The sequence below is a fragment of the Budorcas taxicolor genome, chromosome 16, assembly GCF_023091745.1.
Source record: "Budorcas taxicolor isolate Tak-1 chromosome 16, Takin1.1, whole genome shotgun sequence".
Lineage (NCBI taxonomy): Eukaryota > Metazoa > Chordata > Mammalia > Artiodactyla > Bovidae > Budorcas > Budorcas taxicolor.
The window spans coordinates 3,900,127-3,920,133 of NC_068925.1; the positions used below are offsets into that span (position 1 = coordinate 3,900,127).

The 20,007-nt window shown below is 52.0% G+C and overlaps 1 protein-coding gene across 1 annotated transcript in view; it reads right to left on the reverse strand.

The window, feature by feature from the left end:
* PLEKHA6 (pleckstrin homology domain containing A6) overlaps positions 1-9,979 on the reverse strand; it is a 139,664-nt gene extending 129,685 nt beyond the window's left edge. The window contains exons 1-3 of the mRNA XM_052654004.1: positions 9,897-9,979; positions 3,331-3,407; positions 19-76 (exon numbers count right to left, since the gene is read on the reverse strand). Coding sequence (XP_052509964.1) covers positions 19-76; positions 3,331-3,407; positions 9,897-9,979 — 218 coding nt within the window. The remainder of the gene's footprint in view (positions 1-18; positions 77-3,330; positions 3,408-9,896) is intronic.
* Positions 9,980-20,007: the final 10,028 nt, after the last annotated feature.

The following is a 20,007-nucleotide window of genomic DNA, read 5'->3' on the forward strand; positions in this document are numbered from 1 at the left end:
AAACTCCATCTTACTCACTTGATGAAATACACAGCTCCTTCCTGGGTAGAATCCATCTCCCAACCTTTGGGCAAACCTGTGAGGAAGCAAAATCACAAAATCACCCTCTCTTCCACAAGCCCAATCTGCACTCAGGAGGGATGGAGACTCGGAGAACAGGGGCAATTCACAGATAAGCCAGCAGTGGTCAAACCAACCATCTCACCCTTTTCTGTCCACTCTATCAGTCTGTGCTTCCAGCAAACAGCAGGAGAGTTGGCTGTGGAGGAGATGCCCCCCATCAGTGAGCAGTGAAGCAACAAAATAGATCGCTGCTTTGCAGGCTTCCTTCATTCATTCAACAAACACGTACTGCGCCTCTGTTCTGTGCCAGGCCCTGTGCCAGCCCCCAGGGATGTAGCAGTGAATGCCCAGATGACCGCCCTGGAAGGTCCTCAGGATCAGCCCTGCTTATATCACAGGAGCAGAAGCTGGAGCCACTGCGAGTCACTGGCCCCAGATCTCACGGATAATTAGCACTTAAGACCAGGACTCAGGTCTCCAAGAGCTTCCCAGATGGTGCTGGTGGTAAAGGACCCGCCTGCCGATGCAAGAGATGCAGGTTCAATCGCTGGGTCGGGAAGACCCCCTGGAGGAGAAATGGCAACCCACTCCAGCATTCTTGCCTGGGAAATCCCATGGGCGGAGGAGCTGGGCGGGTGGCAGGCTACAGTCTATGGGGTCGCAAGGAGCTGGACACAGCAGAAGCGACTTAGTACGCATACGCAAGTCTTCAAATCCCAGGCCACTGTCATTAGCTCTGCTTCTGAACAAGACACCACAGACCTGGGAAATCAGTCCCCGAAGAAATGAGGCTTTTTTTTTTTTTTTTTTTACAGCACCTCTGAAAACAATTTATCCATGGAAATGCTTAGAATGGAGAAGCACTGACTTGCAAAATGAAAGAGGACTGAGTAGCTCAGGAAGCTGACCTTGGCTGCAAGGCGTCTAGGCCGCCCTCCAGGCGGGCGCAGCCCCTGCTGCACAGCTCCAGAGGCTCCGCGCCTCCTGCTCCACAGGGCGCTCCGGGAGCCTCTGGCTCTGCCGCGCCCCCGAACAGCCACCCTGGCCGAGTCCTGTCTCTCAAAGAGGCCGCCGCCAACTGCGGCAGAGGAGGACGAGCTTTCTGGGAGCCCGAGGGAATCCAGCATGAGGTGGAGGCAGGCCGGGCACCGCTGCCAGAGCCCTGTGGCTGACACGTTAGGAAACGGGTGCAGATTCTCTCAGCACTCAAACACCTGCCTGGGTGAGAGGTTTTATAAACAGGCTACTCAGTGCTGGCCTGCACCTCTCCTGCCCTGTTCCCAGCTGCCCTCAGACACAAGCTGCTGGACACTGGGGCCTGGGCTGGACAGAGTGCTGGCCTCAGCTGCTCTTCACTCACTGCCAGGTATCAAGGCTCTGTATTTCCATGGCTGCTGCTGATGGAGATGCTGATGCCTCAGTGCAGCGGGGCAGCCCACCTCCCTCTCAGGACGTGGTCCACAGAAATGATGCCACCAGCCACTGCTTAGTGAGAGCCTCTCTCCTCTAAGGTACATGGTTTACCCCTACGAGCATATTCAGTCTGCACAGCAACATTACACAACAGGCATCAGCCCGAGCATTTTTACAGATGAGGAAACTGAGGCCCAGAGAGCTCAATCGACTTGCCAAAGGTCACACAGGAAGTGTCTGGGCCAGGACAGGAGTCTGGTCGCCTATCTGCAAAGCTCACATTCTTTCCTCTGTGTTGCCCCATAAATGCTGCTTGTTCCCCTCTGGCCCTGTGCGAGGATGCTCCCATTCAGAAGGGCGTGGGTTGGCAGCCTCCCCATGTAGAAGGATCCCCATTGGGTCAGAATCATAAATAATCCTGCCACTGTGATGTGCCTGGGAAAGAGGCCAGCGTGGATTATGTCCCCTGCCTTTTCCAGCAACTTCCCTGCACACTGCCCTCTCTGCCCAGGCAACACCAAGAGTGCTTATATTCCTGTCCAGGCGGAGTGCCCACTAAGGCAGCTGCCCTTCCAGCAAGCTTCAGGGGCATCTTAACCCCTTCCCAACCTTGGACAACCAGTTGGCTGCAGCCAAAATTGACAGGATTGGCTCACAGACTTGTATTCATCCCCTAGCTTTACCTAGGGCCATGGTAAGATGAATGGACTCTAACTGAAAACAGCCGAAATGTGGAAGGTGGCAACACCAACCCAGAAGAAGAGAGCCGCAGCCTTGGGGTCCTGAGGCTTCGCTTCAAGTTGAAAATACAATAGAGACAAAAACAATAGCAGTCACCTCTGCTGATGTCACTCTCTTGCGTAATCGGTGCTACAACCTTCTGAGGTTCATAATCCCATCCCCATTTTACAGACAAAGAAGCTACGTCCCAGAAGACCCAGCCACTCGCTCAAAGTCACACTAATAAAAACTCAAGCCAGGATTTGAGCTCAGGTCCCTCTGTCTCTAGGACCTGTGCATTTAACTCCGATGCTTCTTTGCTTGTTAGCTAAGTGGCCGTGAGCCAGGCCCTTTCCTCTGCTCTCCCATTTCCCTACTTTAAAATGAAGGAGTCAGACTCCATGACCCCTGAAGTCCTTTTTGGCTCTAGAACCAAAATGAGTCCAGTTCCGAAATGAAAAGAAAGCAGGCTCTGGGCAAGTCAGCACCTTGACCCGCACATCCAGCAGTGCCCCTATGCCCCAAGAACGCCTGGGACTCTGTGTGGCGGGGTGAACGGCTGGGAGGCCAGCGAGTGGCTGGGTGAAGGGCTGGGAGGCCAGCGAGTGGCTGGGTGAAGGGCTGGGAGGCCAGCGAGTGGCGGGGGGGGGGGGGGGGGGGGGGGTCCAACACTGTCGCTCCTGCCCCTCCCCTATGGTCCACGGTAGCATCCTGAAGAAGGTGGTGGGCTCTTCACTTGAAACACCCCAGGCCTTATGACTCTTGGTATCTCCACCTCTTCAATTTAGAATGAAACCATCTTGGCTCGGATGGGGCCCATCTTTCCCGCTAGCCTGGGAGGGCACTCTCAGGGTGGAGGGGGTTTTCCAACTGGGCAGAGGAATAAGAGGGATAAGCAAGCTCTTCACCCTCAGAGGTCAGTCACTGAGCACAGGATTGGAAGCTTGAAAAGACCTCAAGGTGAGCATCAACCCTCCTGCCCTCATCTGCCCAGTGGTGGGTCAATGCTTAGCTGAGTCCATTTGAAGAGAAAGGAAAAATTCAGAAGCAAAGTCAGGGTAGTGGGTTCCCACAGCCACCGCAGGGCATCCCCTCCTCATGGCCTGCAAAGGCAGGGATGGATGAGCTCCTTACCTGGACAGGAAGAGTGTCCACTCTGGATGGGTGATGCCGTTCCAGGATGCACCCAGCAGGTTGATTTCTCCTCATCACTAGAGAAGACCAAAACAAACATGTCAGAGGTCAAAGAGGCTTCCCTGAGCAGGACACCCATCACCACCGTCACATCAGTACCAACTGTCCAACCCCAGACACCGGGCTGCCTTTGCTCACGCACACGCGCAGAGCATTTAGTGAGCAGACTGAGGGTGCAGAGGTGAAGAATCCCAGATCCCTGCCCTCAGAGGGTGCACTGCTTTTGCATAGCCCACCTGGGAGCCAGACGTGTGAAAAGATACCTGGAATCTGATGTGATGGGAGCTACACTCCTGACTACGAGAGAGAGCACTGCAAGTCAGAGCGGGGAGCACTCCCTGCACGGGGTTAGCGGAGGGGAACAGCATGACGGCTTCACGAAAGAGGCGGCATTCGAGGTGACGAGTGAAGCCGCACGGGAGGCGCACAGAAGGCTCTTCACCGGCAGCTTCTGATGGATAGGCGAGGAGGAGGCTGCGTGGATCGGCAGTCCTCGAGCGTCTGCAGTGCTGGACCCCGCCATCCACAACGTTCCCGCACCTCGGGAACTTTGCAGATTACACATCCGCGGTTCCGCGAGGCTAAGTAACGCCCCCAAAGTCAGAATCAGGGAGTGATGGAGCCAGGATCCAGGCCTAGATGTGCACCCTGAAAGAGCACCTCACCCCCAGCAAGGCAGGCTCCCCGTGTGGATCCTCTGGTCTCTAGATGCCACGGCAGGTGAGTCCACCAACCTTTCTCAGCTCCCTGACAACCAAGGACACTGATATTTCCTGAGCCCGAGGTATGCGCAGGACAGGACCCCCGGACCACCCTATCTCCCAGGCTTTAGGCTAGAGGTCTCAGAGCCCAGAATAGGACTCCACTCAGTAATGAATACCTTAATACATAATATAATGATATAATACAATGCAATGCACTAAGAAAGTGCCACTAAATTTCTACTAAAGATACAATAAACTACACAGTTACAGTGTACAATGTAATGTTGTGACACGTGTGTACACCTGTGAAACTACCCCGAAATCAAGATGTGAGCCCCCAGATCCTCTCTGCACCCCTTTGTAATCCCCGTCTCCTACCCACTGGTTCTCACTGTCCCCCCATCCCCAGCAGCCACTGTACGTTTCCTGTTACCATAGATTCACTGGCGCTTTCTAGAGTTCCCAGGGTGTCACACATGGAATCACACAAACAAGCCTTCTCTGTCTGCCTTCTCTCCTTCTTGTCTCTCTCCCGCGTGCTGGCCCATGTCAGTAGCTCATCCCACTGCGGGACATGCAGGTGTGTCCCCCCCCGACCCCGCTGATGAACACTGGGGGTGTTTCCAGGTTGGGCCATTACAAATAAAGCTGCTTGGAACACTCGTGTCCAAATCTTCGCGTGGACTCCTTTCCCTTGACTCCACTACATTTCCTCTGAGTTTCTTTAACACGGGCTGCAGGAAGAGCCTAGGTGCCTGGGAAACCAAGTCACGGGACCTGGAGCCAGGCGCACCACGGGAGGTGGCCTGTGGCCTGGGCTCTGGTCCTGGGACAGGGGGCGAGGGAGCAGAGCCAGGGACACTCAGCCCTTCCCCTCCCCTGCGGCCCCCGAGACCTCCAGCCCTCGCCCCTTCCGGCTCTCACGTGATCAGCTCCCCGGACCGCACGTGTCTCCACCCCTCAGATGGTCGCAGGGTCACGGAGGGGCACACCCAGCACTCCCCACATCCTCTCCCACGTCCTCCCCCGCCCCGTCAGCTCCCGGCAAGAACAGTGCAGCCACAGGTTGTTCCCACCCTGCCCCTGGGCTGGTGGGGAAACTGCGGAACCAGAAGGACCGCGCTCATTGCAAACCCACCAGCTAGAGTCTTCTTCAGGGACCCCAATCTGCTGACCCTTGCTGAGTGTTTCCAAGGCCTTCCCACCAACCTCAGGTCCCAGGTTGCTGGGAAGTCCCAGGCCCGCCTTCCTCCCATCCCTCTCCACCACTCTCAATGGATAATCTCATCCCTCAACTCAACAGAAATGGAAACCACGAGGCAGGAGCAACCTCCCCACAACACATATAGGTATGTCCTCACACCCTATAAGGAATGCGTCAAGGCTGTATATTGTCACCCTACTTATTTAACTTACATGCAGAGTACATCATGAGAAACGCTGGGCTGGAAGAAGCACAAGCTGGAATCAAGGTTGCAGGGAGAAATATCAATAACCTCAGATATGCAGATGACACCACCCTTATAGCAGAAAGTGAAGAACTAAAGAGCCTCTTGATGAAAGTAAAAGAGGAGAGTGAAAAAGTTGGCCTAAAGCTCAACATTCAGAAAACTAAGATCATGGCATCCAGTCCCATCACTTCATGACAAATAGATGGGGAAACAGTGTTAACAGTGACAGACTATTTTTCTGGGCTCCACTATCACTGCAGATGGTGACTGCAGATGTTAAAAGACGCTTACTACTTGGAAGGAAAGTTATGACCAACCTAGACAGCATCTTCAAAAGCAGAGGCATTACTTTGTCAACAAATGTCAATCTGGTCAAGACTATGGTTTTTCCAGTGGCCATGTATGGATGTGAGAGTTGGACTGTGAAGAAAGCTGAGCACCGAAGAATTGATGCTTTTGAACTGTGGTGTTGGAGAAGACTCTTGAGAGTCCCTTGGACTGCAAGGAGATCCAACCAGTCCATCCTAAAGGAGATCAGTCCTGGGTATTTATTGGAGGGACTGATGTTGAAGCTGAAACTCCAATACTTTGGCCACCTCATATGAGAGTTGACTCGTTGGAAAAGACCCTGATGCTGGGAGGGATTGAGGGCAGGAGGAGAAGGGGACAACAAAGAATAAGATGGTTGGATGGCATCACTGACTCAATGGACGTGAGTCTGAGTGAACTCCAGGAGTTGGTGATGGACAGGGAGGCCCGGCGTGCTGCGATTCATGGGGTCGCAAAGAGTCGGACACGACTGAGCCACTGAACTGAACTATAGTACCTGTCTCTACATGGGACAAAAGGTGGCCCTCTCCCATTGAAGAAGGGTCCGCGTGGGTCACAATCCACATCATTTCCCATCTTTTCTAGACCCTTACTCCACTGAGCATGGCAGGCTTCACATTCAATGTCTCCCTCCCCCTCACATCCATCACTTTAGCCCCATTCCTATCTGCGTCTTCCGCTGAACCCTCTGTCTCTCTCTCGAAGCTGCCTGCCCTCCCAGCTCCCTTCCCAAGCTCCTCTTCTTCCTGACCAGACAACCCTGTTAGAAACGAGTTCCTTCTAACAGTCCCCATTTTCTGGCCTGCCATTCACCAACCTCTGCAGCCTGATTCCTGTCCCCAGCCCTCCCCTGAAGCCACTTTCCTAGAGGTCATTACAGACGCCCCAGTTCCTCAATCCAGTAAACGCTCTCCAGTCTTAACCGCATGTGGCTTTTCCACAGCTGACATCACTTCCTACATAGCATCCCTCTCCCTCGCCATCCGGGGCCATGCTACTCTGACCCTGGGGCTGCCCACCTCCATGCTGGGTCTCCTCTCTGGCCTCTCCTCAGATGTGGTGCTGCCAGAGACCCTCCCGTCTTCTCCCTGACACACTCCTGGGTGGTCCCAGCTGTGTGTGATGCCTCTCCAGTCCAGGGCCCCTCTCTTCCTCCTCTAGCCTGTACACCTAGCTGCCTCTAGGGCAGCACTTCCTGACTGTCCCATGGGAACCTCAAATTCAGGATTTCCTAGCTAAACTTGTACCTTCCCTAAAATCTGTTCCTCTTCCCATACTCCTGATTTCTATCAAATTCAAGTTAAAAATTCTAAGATTTAGCATTTCCCTGGTGGTCCAGCGGTTGAGAACCAGCCTGCCAGTGTAGGGGACCCAAGCCTGATCCCTCATCCAAGAAGATCCCACACGCCGAGGGGCAGCTAAGCCCAAGCCCCACAGTTACTGAAGTCCGAGCTCTAGAACTGTGCTCCCCAACAAGAGAAGCCCCCAGTGAGAAGCCCGTGCAACGCAGCAGATAGTAGCCTCCTCACCGCAACTGGGGAAAGCCGGCACACAGCAGTGAAGACCCACTGCAGCCAAAAATAAATAAATACATTGTTTTTTAGCTCAGAATTATCTGGGGCTCTTCCCCTTCTCTCCCCTCATTCCTCAACATGCAGGAAGTAAATGGAAACTCTCAATTCTATGCCTAAAGATTCTCCCCACCCTTTAGGGAGAAAAATCTTTAATTCAAGTCTCCTGGACTCTCCTGGACTTTGGTGGGGCTTCCAGGTGGCTCAGTGGTAAAGAACCCGCCTGCCAACGCAGGAGACAAAGAGACGTGGGCTCAATCCCTGGGTCAGGAAGATCCCCTGGAGGAGTACTGGCAACCGTCTCCAGTACTCTTGCTTAGAAAATCCCATGGACAGAGGAGCCTGGCGGGCTCCAGTCCATGGGGTCACAGAGAGTCTGACACGACTGAGCACAGCACAGACTTTGGTGACTGCCTCCCACCTGCCCTCCACACCTCCAGTGTCTCCCATGCTGCCCCACTCAGCCCCCAGATCACCATCTCTGCAACTGCCAGAGAGATCCTTCTACAGCACACGTCTAACTACGTCCCTCCTCTGTGTGAAATCACAGTTGGTTTCCTATCACCTACAGGATCATGTTCAAACCCCTTAGCCTAACACACAAGCCCCTCTGGAGCGGCCCTCCCCTACCTGTTTTGCCTCGGCTTCTGCGGCACCCGAGCTGGCCCATCCCATCTCTCCTGAGCCCCTCAGAGTGTTTATGACAACCTGGGCTCCAGCAGCCATAGGTGCCCTCCGACCCGCAGGCCTCTGCCTGAGGGCCCCTTTCACTCTGGTCTCTTTCCTCCAGAATGAAGTGAAATGTCTCCTCCTCCAGGAAGCCCTCCCTCAACTCTTCAGACCATTAGCTCTATCTTCTTTGTGTTCCTATAATATCATGCAGTTACCTCTGGAATGTATCTGATTATTTCATAAGTATTTGTTTGTGTTTTCTCTCTACCACCTTTAAAGAAAAACCTGTGTGTCTTATTGTTTTTTTTTTATCTCAATGCCCAACACTGCAGCAGACAAATAGTGGATATTCAATAAATGTCTATGGATAGAACAACAAAAAGAGGTTGGAAGGCAAGTAAGAAACAGAAGAAAGATGGGAAAAGCCAAATTAACCACTTTATCAGAATCCCTGAGGAGCTTATGGAAATGCAGATTCTGAGGCCATCCCAGATCCTCTGACTCAGACAGAATCCTTGGAGGCAGGGCTTGGGAACTGGCCTTTTAAACTAATTTCCTTGGGTGATTCTTATGGATTCTAAAGTCTCAAACCACCGACCAAAGGGACACTTGTTTTAATACTGGAGAAGTTCTGTTATTTCAGAATCTGACCCAGGGTCAAGAACCTCAGTGGAGTTAATGTCTAAGATAGTATAATTATAACATCAACTTTGATCATTGTCATAACTATAGAAGAAAAGCCTATAGCAAACGTGGAAACAGTAACACCAACAAGAAAACCACTGGCTGCCTGCACTCCTGCAAAGGCACTTTGGAACACAAGGAAGGCACTGCGCTCTGGGCTTGGTGGGAGCTCTGATTAACAAGTGGTTTCATCTCAGCCAAGTACTCTCCATCTCTGCAGAGCTCGCCTCCCATCTGAAACAGGAGGGGGTTGCATCTAAGCTTCCTTTCAGCTCTAATGTTCTGAGAGTGGCTATCTTGAGAAAGGGAAAACCCATCATGGGTGGGTAACAGTTCAAATGCTGTGCTCTAGGCTTGCTATATTATCAGGAGACTTCTATCCTGGCAAAAGATCCCTGTAGGAGAAGCAGGCCAAAACAGCGTCCGCAGAGCCACTCCGTTATAACGAGATTAAGCCAGAGCCATTTTGGTTGATGAAATTAATAGAACAGTGCTAATATATTACGGACAGCAGCAGAGCCTCCCTCTCTAAAGAATGCCAGGTGTATTGTGGGCACGTTCTTCCCCTTGACCACAGCCCTGTAAAGGTGCTGGAGGGGAGGGGCTGCCATCTGGGCAGCCCTGAGAGCCCTGCGGCGGACTGTGGGGGCGGCAGGAGAGGGTCTCCTGGGATGTTGGCACTTAGCCCACGTCTTCCTGTAGGAAAGGTTGGGGTGGGCACAAGGAAGAAAGGACCCTCTGCGGGCCCTGTCAGTCACCAGTGCTGGAAGGGAAGACCTGCGCGCCGGGCACCAGGTCCAGCCGTTCTCCTCGGGGACCCCGTTCTGCCAGCAGCCAGGGGAGAGGGCAAAGCCAGCACCTGGCCTGCCTCTCCAGGGCAGGGAGTGCTGAGCCTCTGCTGGACCTTGACCCACCGGGGAAAGGCGGGAGCCGCATTCAAACAGGCACAGCGATCAACTTGTTAGTCATGCGGGTTGTTCCAGCCACCGCTCCCCCGACCCGGCCTCTCCGGCGGGTCCCCAGCCCTGCTGCCTTTCAAGTTGGACAACTTGGAAAGGAGAGAGGGGGAGAGAAAATGACGGGGGCTCACATACTTGATGAAGAAGACTCTCCCACCGCGGTCAACTCCGTAGGTCCACCGGCCGGGCAAGTCCAGCCAGTCAATCTCATCGGCCATCTCGGAGTCCCGCAGCCCCTCCGGCTCCCTGCGCACCGGGGCGTCGGGCTGGGAGGCGGGCGGGGGGGGGCCACGGCGAGCCCCCCACTCCTGCTCCTCCTCGAGGCGGCGACGGGGGCGGGGGTCCAGGCGGTCCGCCCGGCTCCCCGGCCCGGGGCTCCGGCCTCTCGCTGGAGGCAGCTGGCCGCCAGCCGGGCGGCAGGGAGCGGAAGACTTAACCCCGGCGGGGCCGCGCGAGCCCGGCCGCAGACGCGCGCCGCCCCCGGAGCCGGCGCTCCGCTCCCGCCGTCTCCTGAACTTAATGACGGGCAATTAGCGCGGAGGGGCTCGGCCGCCCCGCTCGCGCGGGCCGCCCGCGGGCAGCGCCGAGGGCTCGGGCCCGTCTGCTCGCCGCGGCCGGGCGGCCGGCGGGGCCGAGCGGGTGAGCGCGCGAGCCGGAGGACGCTCCCCGGAGGGCGCGGGGCGCCAGGCGCGAGCGAGGGCGCTGCCGCCCGGCTCCCGGCCCGCACGCGGCCGCCGCCCGGCGAGCGGAGGGCGGGGCCCCGCGCCGCCCCGAGGGCCGCTCCCGGCCGGCGAGGGCCGCCGCGGCCCGCGGGCCCCCGAGTCCCGACTCCCGGCGCGGGGGGCACCCGCTTGGCGGACAGAGATGGGAATCCTGGACCGCAGGGACACGTCCAGCCTCTGACCCGAAAGGGGGAAGTGATCAGACCTGGTTCTGCTCGGCGGGAGGTTAGCAGAGGAACAAAGGTCAGATGCAGGGAAGGCTGGCACGGCTGTGAGTAGCGAGGGGCCCCTTCTGGCTAGAATGTCAACCTCATGAGTCAAGCTAGTCCTTACTTACCTGTCTTTCTGAGTACTTCCTTTAAGAAGCCTGCCATGACTAAGGAAGAATCAGAGCGAGACCTTCAGATGCTCTCAGAAAGCAACAGCTTTACATGCCTAATTAGTGCAGAAAAGGGAAGGAAAGGAAAAAGAAAGAAAGAAAGAAAGGAGGGAAGGAGGGAATGTGTTCCAGGTACGGAACATAGATTGCAAGCATTCAGTACTAGCGTATCAAAATGGCATTGCTGGAACCCACAGTTCTGCGGTCCAAGGGGTTGCAAAGAGTTGGACGGTGACTGAGCGACTGAACTGACAGTCCTGCTGTCTGTGGTCTGCATCAAAGCTGGACTCCTGTCAGCTTTCCCAGCTTACTCGGGACCTGCCCCTGAGGCTCCCATTAGGTAAACACTGTCCTAATCCATGTGTCAGACCCAAGGAAATAATTAGATACCTGTCTTTAGAGGAAGCAATGTGCCGCTTGGCAGTTGGCAAGTATCTGTTGAATGAGCAAGTTTACTGTAAGCATTCTAAGGGACATGATGCCTATTCTACCCAGGTGATTCCTACTCATCCCTTTGGTATCAACCCGTGTGTCACCTACTCCAGAAAGCCATTCTCGATTCCACTCCAGGCAGGTTTATCTGTGTATCCTCTACGTGCCATGTAACTTTGTTAATGACCCTGTAGTGGAGCTTATCTGGAGAAGGAAATGGCAACCCACTCCAGTGTTCTTGCCTGGAGAATTCCACGGATAGACGAGTCTGGCAGGTTACAGTCCATCGGGTCACAAAGAGTTGGGCATGACTGAGCATACGTACAGTGGAGCTTACCAAACTATAACGCAACCCTTGGTTTACTTATCCGTCTCCTTCAGAACAGGGGCTCTGTGTGCCCCTCAGAGCAGGGGCTCCATTTGATTCATCTTTACAGCCTCAGCACCTACCTGGGACGCACAATTTATATTTGATGAATGACTGATATTATCCTAAGTAGAAATGGCTCTTAACTCTAACCACAATCTTGTACTTTTGGACCCTATTTAGGGGCCAGATAAATATAACCACCAGCAACATCCGGGTGTATGTGGGGAGAGCTTTCTGGAAAAAAGAACAACCAGTGAGCCTTCTCAGGAATCCTAAAGGCTCAACCTAGGTGTAATGTGTATACATCTGGTAGATACTGAAGCCACAAGATGCCTCAAAGAACATCTCATCCTAGCCTCTTGACTTAAATATAGGAAGCAGAAGAGCAAAGAAGTGAAGGGAAATTTCATGTCACTGAGCAAGGCTCTGCCCAGTGTCCAGGCCAGAACTCTTTCCATTGCATGATTCTACCTCCAACACTGGAAATTCACTCTGCCAACATACAGGCTGATTCTTGGTGCCAGTTTAGGCCCATTCTCCAGAAGCAAAAAGGAACAAAATCCCATAATACCCAACTCTTTTCTCCCTTTTCAGATCCTACATGTTTTTAGTGACGAAAGCGGCATTTGACAGTAAAGGAGAGCTGCCTCTGAGAAGCACAGGTGAAGAGGCATGCCCCTTCGTAGCTCCTGAATTGAGGGGTCTGGGAGCGTCAGGCATGCCCCTTCGTAGCTCCTGAATTGAGGGGTCTGGGAGCGTCAAGGGGTCAGACTCCTCACTGGTCCCCCACCCCCAACCTTGTGAAACACCTGTTAAGGCCCATCCACCAGAGCCACCTGCCCACCCCTATGACATCAGAGGATCTGAACCACCAGGATTGCTGCCAAGATGCCTCCAGGGAAAATACCAGCAACCAGAGCACTCCCTGTCCAACCTGAGCAACCGGTAAGTGCGGCTTCTTGGGCTGAGGGTGGGTGGAAATAGGGAACAGTATGACATGTTTTTGAAAACATGTATTGCACCACTGTCTTCTTGGAGGAGCAGGGGCTCCTGAGGATTTCTTCAAAAGATTTTTGCCTTGTTTATCTCTAATCTGGCCTGGGGTTCCTTGGAACATTTACCTAGAGCAAAAAAAAGAGCAAGTGGTTGAGATTTTGAACGGTTTCACTCGCTTGGAATAAGAAATCAGGTTTGAAAACACGGTCTAACTGTGGCGTCTTCTCTCCAATGACTCTTTATTTTCTGGTTCTTGTTTATTAATTATGATCAGGGTTGATACTGCTAAGCAAAGAAACTTTCTTTAGCCAAGAAAGTAAAGACAATTCAGAGAGAGTAGAAAACTCAAATAAAAATAGGGATTGGTTCAACAATTACCCGGAAGAAGGCAGGAGAGATATGTTGAAATGAAAACCTTACCTGCTTTGCAGTTACGTCAGAAATTTAGTTGTTTGTTTTTTCCTTACAGTAAATTTCATCTCTTTAAAAGCAACAAAGCATGTGGATAAAATATATCAGAGATATTTAGAAGTGATTCTGATTCTCTCATATATTTTGAGAGCTTAAGTCAGGCACTTGAATGTTATCATGCTTCTGGCTTGGTTCCAGCGGTAGGCTGAGAAACAGCTCCCCAGAAACTGCCCCCGTCAAATCCCTGGAGCCCATGAATGCGACCTTACTTGGATGTAACTAAGACAAGGATGTGGAGATGAGGAGATTACCCCGGATTATTCGGGGTGGGCCCTAAATTCAATGACACATGTCCTTATGGGAGAGAAGCAGGCGGAGGCGCGAGACAGACAGACAGCAGGAGACAGTGCGGCCACAGAGGCCGAGGCGGGCGGGGAGCCAGCGCAGAGCCAGGGGTGGCGGCAGCCACCAGAGCCTGGGAGAGGCGCAGAGGAGCTCTCCCCCCGAGCCTGCAGAGAGAGTGTGGCCCTAACGCTTCAGTTTCAGTCTTCCGGAATCCAGAACTGTGAGAGAATAAATTCTTTTTTGTTTTAAGCCAGCCAGTTTGAGGTGATTTGTTATAGCATCTTGGTAAATTCACACAGTACCTATAAGAAAATAATAAGCTACCGAGGACTGAAATAAATGTCTGTCATTTTTGCTTGTCCCATATCCAGCCTCCTTTCTTCTGTCAATAGCCCCTGGAGCTTCCTTTTGACGTCTAGCTTTTTGCCACTGTCAGTCCATGTGGGTTGAATGGGCTGCCCCCACACTCACCCCAGCTCCACTGGTTCAGGAAAGCACACATGACTCGGACCAGACCAGTGAGACTGATTTAAGAAGATCCTAGACCTCCTGGGAAGAAGCCCTTTCTCTCTTGGAGTCCAAGCGGGCAGGTGTCACTTTGGTGCTGCTGGGGTCTTTCTGAGGGGAAGCTTGCTGAGAGCGAGTCCAGTCCAGGAGAAAGTGGACCAGAAGATGCAGACACACTGTGTCCTCGTATCCCTGAGCCCCAGGACCAGCTTACCAGAAGAGGCCCTATCACTGGGGTTTCTACTTGAAGGTGCCCAGAAACACCCTTATTTGCTCCAGCCAGTTTCTGTCCCTGACAACTGAAAAAGTCCTAGCCAGGACAAAGGTCAAAGTGTCCTGTGGCCCTGTTGCTCTGTTGTAACCAATGTTTCTTTGAGAAAGTCAACGAGATAACCACCTGCACTTCTAGTGACTTGAGAACGTGAACTCTTCCAATAATCTAATAATCTAATAATTTTAGATCAAGGAAAGGACATTTGTGACCATCTGGTCAAAGTCTATAATTTCCCTCTAAAGGGTACTAGAGAACCCAGGAGAAGTACCCGGAGTTGTGGCAATTCCTCAGGAGAGTTGGGACCACAGCTCAGGTCTCCTGAGAACCTGATCAGTAGAAAGCTATATTTAAAGGCATTTGCTTTATCATTTAAACATACTTGGCCAAGAGACTCACAGTTATAAGATAATTATAACTGATTCCTCTGCTATGTTAAAGAATAACCACAACAATAGTTTTTGTTGAGTGCTGGTGTTTAATAGCTATGCAGCAGGCTAGGTCACTAGCCACTGTTAATTATTTTACAGGAACTAGGAAGCAAAGGAAAAGAAATCAAGGCCCTCTCTGCTGGGATTATTAATAGATACACGATAATGTAAACATGCAAGAGCCCAAACTAGTTGCTTGATAGCAGTGGTGATTTGATAAAGGTTTTAGAGAGGTGGGGGTTTTAGTGCTTATTTTGTCTGCTCCTTTGCCTGTGTTGGATCTTGGATCGTGTGGCTCTCAGCGGCTGCAGTGTGCAGGCCTGTAGCTGCGGCATGCAGGCCCGCGGGCCCCGCTGCTCCTGGCATGTGGAGTCCATGTTCCCCACCCAGGGATCATACCTTTGTCCCCGGCGTTGTGGAGCAGATCCTTAACTTCTGGACCACCAGGGAAATCTTGAGAGTGGCACGTTTTGTTATAAAACAAATTGTTGAACTGATGCTGGTAACCAGAGGATTGTGGAATCCTGACATTTCTCTACAGCCGGTTGAACTGAATTACATTTGTTCCACAGATATTTGCTGAGTACCTTCTGTGACCCCAATATTCTTCTAGGTACAGAGGATCCAAGAGTGAATAAAACAGAAAAGACCTTGCTCACATGGAATTTACATTTAATAAATACGTAGTCTTGGAGGACAATGAGTCTATGGAGAAAAATGGAAAGAGTAAAGGATAGGAGGGTAGCGGATGCTGCTATCTTATATCCCATAGATTTCATATAGGATTGGCAGCAAAGGCTTCATTAAGCAGAAGGACATTTGAACAAAGACTTGAAGAAAGAGAGAGCAAACCATGTGCCACTGGGGAAACATGTTCCAAGTAGAGGAAAGAATGAGTGCAAAGGCCCCGAGGCAGGAATATCCTTGGAATGTTTGTGAAATAATGAGGCCAGCATGGCTGAAGCGGAATAAACGAGGCAAAGGAGATGAGGACCAGTGGGGTGGGGGCCAGTGGGAGAAGCTAAATTATTCCAGAATACGGGAAGAAGATCAGCTGCTATTCTAAATGAGATGGGGAACTACTGGAGGTTTGAGTGTAGGAGACATGATCATTATCATTTAATGACTCTCTTAGAGGATCATTCTAGCGGCTATTTGAGATAGAGCAGAAACAGGTTCCAGTTATGAGGCTACTGCAATAATCCAAGCAAGATACAATGATGGTTCGGATCGTTGTGTTGGTGGATAGAAGCAGTGAGAAACCGTCAGATTCTGAGCATCTTTTAAAGGTAGAATTGCTAGAAATTGCTTATAGATTGTAATTGGACTGTGAGAGAAAGAGAATGCACGCACGGTTTGCCCTTTCCTTTTCTTTGTGAGTGATGAGAATGCTCTCAAGGCTCACTTCCAAGGTTTCTTGCTACCTGACTATGAGGGACTTGGCCTGAGCATCAGAAAGTACAGAGTTGCCGCTGACCGAGACGGGAGTCGGCTGCAGAAAGAAGAGCAGGCATGGCAGGGAGAGGGGGAACCCCTTCAGCTCTGCGCACGCCATGCTGGAGACGAGAGATGCCAAGGAGATAACAGCGTGTATGAGATTAGCGTCTGTGCCAGGAGTAGGGAGATATGGTATTTTTCAGTGGTTAGATGGTATTAACACCATGAAGCAAGTTGAGATCACAAAGAAAATGTGTGTGAGTAGGGAGGAGGCAGAGATCAAGGGCTGAGAACCAAGACACACTACTTTTTAGAGGTCGTGTTAATGAGAAGGAACCTGAACAAAAGACTCAGTCACAAGTGGCTAATGAAGGAGGAGGCAAACGAGAGCACCGCGTCCTGAAAGTGAGCCTTGAGCGCGTTCACGTCACTCACAAGGAGGAGGAGTGCGCAAATGTTGCCTGTGTTCCAGAAAGGCTGAGGTTAGGCTGGGTTCTGTCTGAGCAGGAAGAGACTTGTACTCCTGGGGAGAGCGTGGAGAGACCGCTCAGGTTATTTTGCGGTTGGTCTGAGAAGGGCCCTGGAAGATGATCGTTTTCGCTAATGAGCCCTTGCTCAGCACGGAGAGGAGCGCCCGAAACGTGCTTCCTTCAAGCCGCGTCTCTGTCCCTGTGCTGGCTTCTCCTGGGAAGGAGGCCAGCCCGAGATGGCTGTCTGACTTCTCCTCCAGGACTGTGTCCTGGGCAAACACCGGGCGCTGGCAGCTCCCCAGAGCCGCGGCGTGGAGGGCGGGTGGGGCAGGCCTGAGAGAACGAAGCAGTCTATCATCACAGGCAGACACGGGCAGGCGGGACCTGGAGCCGCTGCTTCCATTTCCTCTCTGGGTCTCTTCTTGAATCGACACCTTGGGCAATGCTCTTCCTGCACTGACTTTAAAGTCTGATCTGGGGGTTTTCTAGAGAATGGCAGCTCGTGCTGACTTTGGCGTTTCCTGGAACTATCACAGCACTTTGGTTCAGTTTAGTTCAATAAACTTACAAGGCACCACTATGCCTGTATCTCTGAAACCATTCCAGCCTTCAACAGACCCGTTCCTTCTCCCGTCTCTGTCACTCACCAACCTGCTGGTCAGGCTTCTACGCTGGCTTCTGGCTCACCATCATCCTCCCCATTCCTGTCTCCCTTTCACTTTGGGGAATTTCAGTGCTGATGGGAAGAAACTACTCAGTGTCCTAAACTCGCGACACCTTAATGTCTGCAGTTCAGTTCCAGGGACATACACGTCCACTGCAGTCAGTCACTCACACCCAGGGCCATTCCTTGGGCTTTCTCACGACTCGGATTTATTCCTATCTGGAAGACAAACCTCTGATATCCCATGTTCTGACCACGGTTTCGGTTCTTTTAATGCCCTCTTTACTCTCCTCCCTTTACGCGTGTTCCTTGCCTCCTGCAGTACCTTTGTGCTCAGCCGCTCCAGTCGTGTCCGACTTTGCAAGCCCGTGGTCAGCACCTTTAGCCTCCTGACTTTCCTCCTACTCTATCGCTCGCTTCGCTTCCTGCGCCGCTCTACTCGAGCTCTCGGCCTGTGACTTTATCCCCTCACTAACCAAGATTCTAGCGCGTGTGCTCTCAGCTGTTACGCTGCTGAAAACGCCACTTGGAATTAATCTGCCCACCTTTTCTGCTCCAATGCCTAGAAAAATATCTTACCAAGCCACTGTAGGAATTAAACAAATTGATGCCCCTCTCATGCACACTTTCCAGCCCCCCACAGGCCTCCTGTGTCTGTAGCCACTCTCAGCAGCAGACCGTCATTATTCCAAGAGAAAATAAAGGCCGTAAGGAAGGCCCCACCCTAACCTAGAACACCTGCTCTGCAGTCTCCCTATCCCTATTGTTACAACATTGTCTATATTTCTACCCATCTGTCTCTTGCCTCCTCTCCGCAGTTACATTTTCCTGTTCTCATTCTTACCGGTTCCTCGCCACGCTCCTCTGTCCATGGGATTCTCCAGGCAAGAGTACTGGAGCAGGTTGCCATTTTCTCCTCCAGGGGTTCTTCCTGACCAGCAACTGAACCCTTGTCCCTGATGCCTCTTGCATTAGCAGGCGGGTTCTTCACCACTAGCGCCCCCTGGGAAGCCCTTCAGAAATCTTACTCAAATCAATGATTTCTTCTTCCCTATATTTTCAAGCTTCTCCCTCTTCCAGTTCTTTCCCTAAAGCCTATAATGAAGTTCAAGAATTCTGCCTTAAAAAAAAAAAAGCCCCATGCCAACCCTCCACTCCCACCCCAGTTACCTTATCACCACTTTCTCCTTCTGTTCACTTCAAGTTTCTTAAAGGAATGCCCTATGTCCTTGGCGTGTCTAATCCCTTATTTCCAGTTACTCACAATCTGGTTTCTGTTCCCTTGGCTCCTTGAAAATGGTTAGAATTCTTCTGACAAAAATGAGCATTTATTTCCAGGTTGCCAAATCCAGCAGACCGTCTTCTGTCTCGCCTTAGGTGACCCTCCTGATGACAAGTTCTGCCCTCTCTCCTTCCTGCAGTGGGTGCCGTGTCTGTTTCACCCTCTACACCCCAGCCATCCTGAAACCCCTACAGTAGATTATCCTTTGTGCCTGTGGCCCTCTTGGCCTGAAGAATCCTTATGTCTTTTCTTCTTCAATTCCCCTTGAAATCACAGCCCAGGAAGAAGCCCTCTGCACTGGCCACGTGTCCCACGTCTGCCGCTGTTACAGTGCTCATCGTATGTGAGAGCTCACTTTCCTAGTTCCCTGGACTGAAGCTCTTTGGGAACAGGAACTCTCTTTTAAACCTACTTGTTTGTTCAGGATTTGACACAGTTGGCCACCACAACCTGCCTGGAGCTTTTTTTCGCCCAGGCCTTCACGACACCACATTTCCCTGGTTTATCTCCCACTTCACTGGCTCTTGCTTCTTAAACTTGGGTTACGACTTCTCTGTTTAACCTCAAGATGTTGGACTATTCCAGCTCCACCAAACTCCGCCCTGGCCTGCTTCTGTACTCTGCATACTGTCTACCCACTCTCTCTAGGCAATCTCCTCTACTTTTTTTTGTTTTAATGTTTAGTTATTTACTGGCACTGCAACTTGTCTTAATTGCCACATGTGGGGTCTTTCGCTGTGGTGTGCAGGCTTAGCTGCCTGCAGCATGTGTGATCTTAGCTCCCCAACCTCCCAACTAGGTATCACACCCGTGTGCCCTGCATTTCCAGGCAGATTCTTAACCCCTGGAGCAGAGGCAAGTCCTTCCTCCATTGTTTTAAATCTCATCCGCATGCTGCTGGTTCCCGAGTTTCTGTTCGAGTCTGACCTCTCCCCTGGGCTTCAGACGCACAGATCCGACTGCCTGCTCCTTGTAGGCAGGACACAGTGGAGGCATGGGCCAGGCGGCAGTGTAGGTGGAAAGGGGGTGTATCTGGAGAGAGGGAGAGCCAGTTGATTGTGAGAAATGGAAATCTAGGTGACTTTTGGGTTAGGATGACCAACAATCTCTGTTGGCCTGAGGCGGAGGCGTTTCCTGGGGCGTGGAGTTATCAGAGCTAAAACCAGGACAGAAGTGACAGTGTCAGTCGCTCACTTGTGTCTGACTCTTTATGACCCAGGGACTGGAGCCCGCCAGGCTCCTCTGTCCACGGAATTCTCCAGGCAAGAATGCTGGAGTCGGTAGCCATTCCCTTCCCCAAGAGATCTTTCCCAACCCAGGGTCCCAAGCAAATCAGGACAGTTGGTCATACTACTCCTAGGCTTGAGGGGCCAAGAAATGGAATGATTGTTAATTGGACCATATTCTGAGATAATGAGGACTCAGGGAAAACTAATTTGAAGATGTATTAAGTTTGAGATGCTTATTAAACATCACCTTCCTCCTTGTCGCCAAACATAGTAAAGCTGGTCCATTATAATTTCTCCTCC